At 43.1% G+C, this 2,458-nt stretch overlaps 1 pseudogene across 1 annotated transcript; it reads left to right on the plus strand.

Moving 5' to 3' along the window:
- The first annotated feature begins 600 nt into the window (after nucleotides 1–600).
- TEOVI_000772300:pseudogene lies at nucleotides 601–2,100 on the plus strand (annotated as a pseudogene). The gene has a single exon. A coding segment is annotated over exon 1 (1,500 nt).
- The last annotated feature ends 358 nt before the right edge of the window (nucleotides 2,101–2,458 follow it).

Consider the following 2,458-nt stretch of genomic DNA (forward strand, 5'->3'; position numbering starts at 1 on the left):
GGTACTACCTCTTAAACACTCAATAAAATCAAAAAGGTAAAGAAAACGACAAGGGCAAAGAGACTAATCTTTAGGCTACCACCAACGATTGCAAGATACTTGGCAAAAAAGAATCATTACAGAGCAAGTTCAAGCACTAAACTATTCGTATCTACAAACAAGTGGTTAGCTGAGGCCACAGCCTTGGCGACAAGTTTGTCTTCAGAACAAAACGAACAAAACACCGATAACTGTGCGGGCACTGATGAGAAAAGGGTGAAGACCGGAGCGCTAGCAACCAGCAAGACAAAAACAAAGCGGCTGATGTTTAAGATATAGACATGGGCAGAGTGCGGCTCAACTTAAAGAAAGACAAACAGCGCGGCCGGCCCGTGGTCATCTCTGCCGGCAACATAAGTATGCGGAAAGAGAAGCGCAAACAACAAAAAAGAAAACGCAACGGCTAATAACACACCAAAACCAAAGATAAAACAATTACTAAACTTAAATGCAACAAATTATTCACTAAACCCAGCATAATACTGTCGAACGAGCCAAGAACCCCACCTGAAAGCAACCCACAGTAGACCAAACGACACGCAGCTTGGATCTTAATTCTAAGGCAACAAAAACAAAGAGATGGATTTGCTTCGCTGGACCAGACAAACGTGGCTACAGACGTTTATTATAATCGCTGGCGTAAACGCGTCAGCGCCAGCATTCAATGAAGGAGGCATACAGCGGCTATGCGGTGTAGCTACTGACTTGAGCGGTGTAGCCGGGATCGGTGTCGGTAAGGTAGCCGATCAGAAAAGACACCTCGAAGCAGCGCTAAATGCGCAGAAGGCGCTAACAGTGGCCGCTCTGGCGGAACGCAACACAGCAAAAGCAATGATTTTCGCACCAGCGGCGGGTAAAGCAGGGCACTGCGCAGTCCAGGCGGCGCAACAGGCGGCAGTTTTAGCGGACAAAGCACTAATGGCAACCAAAGCAGCAGCAGGCGTGGGCGGCCACATTACAGGAATAGTAGAGCTGCTCCTAAAGGCAACAAAACAAACGGACGGAACAGCCGGAAAATGTATAGTAAAAGACGACACGGCTACGGCAACGGAGCACAGCACGACAGGAGGTTTGGGCTGCCCAACGACGACAGATGAACCGACAGCCAGGAAAACTCTAGCAGACTTAAAAAACCTCAATGAGCAAGGATTCGCTAAGCTAACGGCGGAAAAGAAAGTAGTGGACGGCACAGCGACCAGCGCGTGCGCGTTTCTAATCGGGTCAAACAATCAAGCAACTCACATCTGGGACCACGGGGGCAGCGACAACAACGCCGTGACAATTGCACATGGGATCCTAAAACTCAAATTTCACAACACGCAAAGCTCAGAAAGCGCTGTGACGACACAACTAAACGAGCTCGGCACCTGGGGAGCCGGCGGAGACACTGACAATCACAAGCTGTTTAAGGCGATTGGGGGCCTGGTTAAGGAGGATGTACACGCATGCGGTGAAACTACGGACAAGGCAATTAAAAATTTCCTAGAGCCACAGTCGTTAAAAACGTCACTATCAGAAGCATACAAAAAAACAGGTGAAAAAACTGCAGAGAAGCAAGCAGAGGAGGAAATAAACAAGGCAACAGATAAAGCTAAAGCCACAGCTGACGACCTAAAAGCCATACTAGAGAAGGTGGAAATACCAAAACTTAAGGATGGAGAAATTACCACCAAAACGCTAAAGCAACTAAACTATAACGTCGACGACACAGCAAACCTCCTAAGCAGTTTGTTGCAGCTTAAGGCAAAGTCAGAAGCAAGCACAAGCTGCCCTAAGTTTGACCCCAAAGAAGATGGGAAAAGCTCGACAGAAACAGATGAAACTTGTGAAACTAAAGGCACAGGAGCCGACTGCAAAGATGGCTGCAAAGTGGAGGGTACAGACGAAAATAAAAAGTGCGTAAATGATCCGGATTACAGACCGAAACAGGTAGAGGCGACAAAAATGTTGGAAGAAAGGAATGCAAGGACAAAAAACAGAAAGATTGAATTGGAAATTAAAAATGAGATGGTAGTGCCTTCAAAGATTCCAGTTTCCTTGTCAATAAGAAGTACGCTCTGATGGCTGAAGGTTTCATGAGCTTGGTAGCATTTTAGCATTTATAATTATAAAGATATTTTCTTAACTTTATAAAATTTATCAAACTTTACTATTTTGATAAAATTTTAACACTTTTGTAAAATCTTTGCAAAATGTGTAAATTAGGAAAAAATTGGAAATATACGAAACTCATAAAGACTATTAAAAATATAAATAAAATATTTACAAAGGTGGCATATAAATACAAAAATGGTAGGGTAATATGAAATAACAAATGAGTAATATTCTAATTTGATTATTTTCCTTATTATATTGATATTATTTACTGCAACAATAATAATTGTAGAAGAGTGTTGTGAGTGTGTATATATTAATATTA

This window comes from Trypanosoma equiperdum (assembly GCF_001457755.1).
Source record: "Trypanosoma equiperdum strain OVI genome assembly, contig: ctg_1906, whole genome shotgun sequence".
Lineage (NCBI taxonomy): Eukaryota > Euglenozoa > Kinetoplastea > Trypanosomatida > Trypanosomatidae > Trypanosoma > Trypanosoma equiperdum.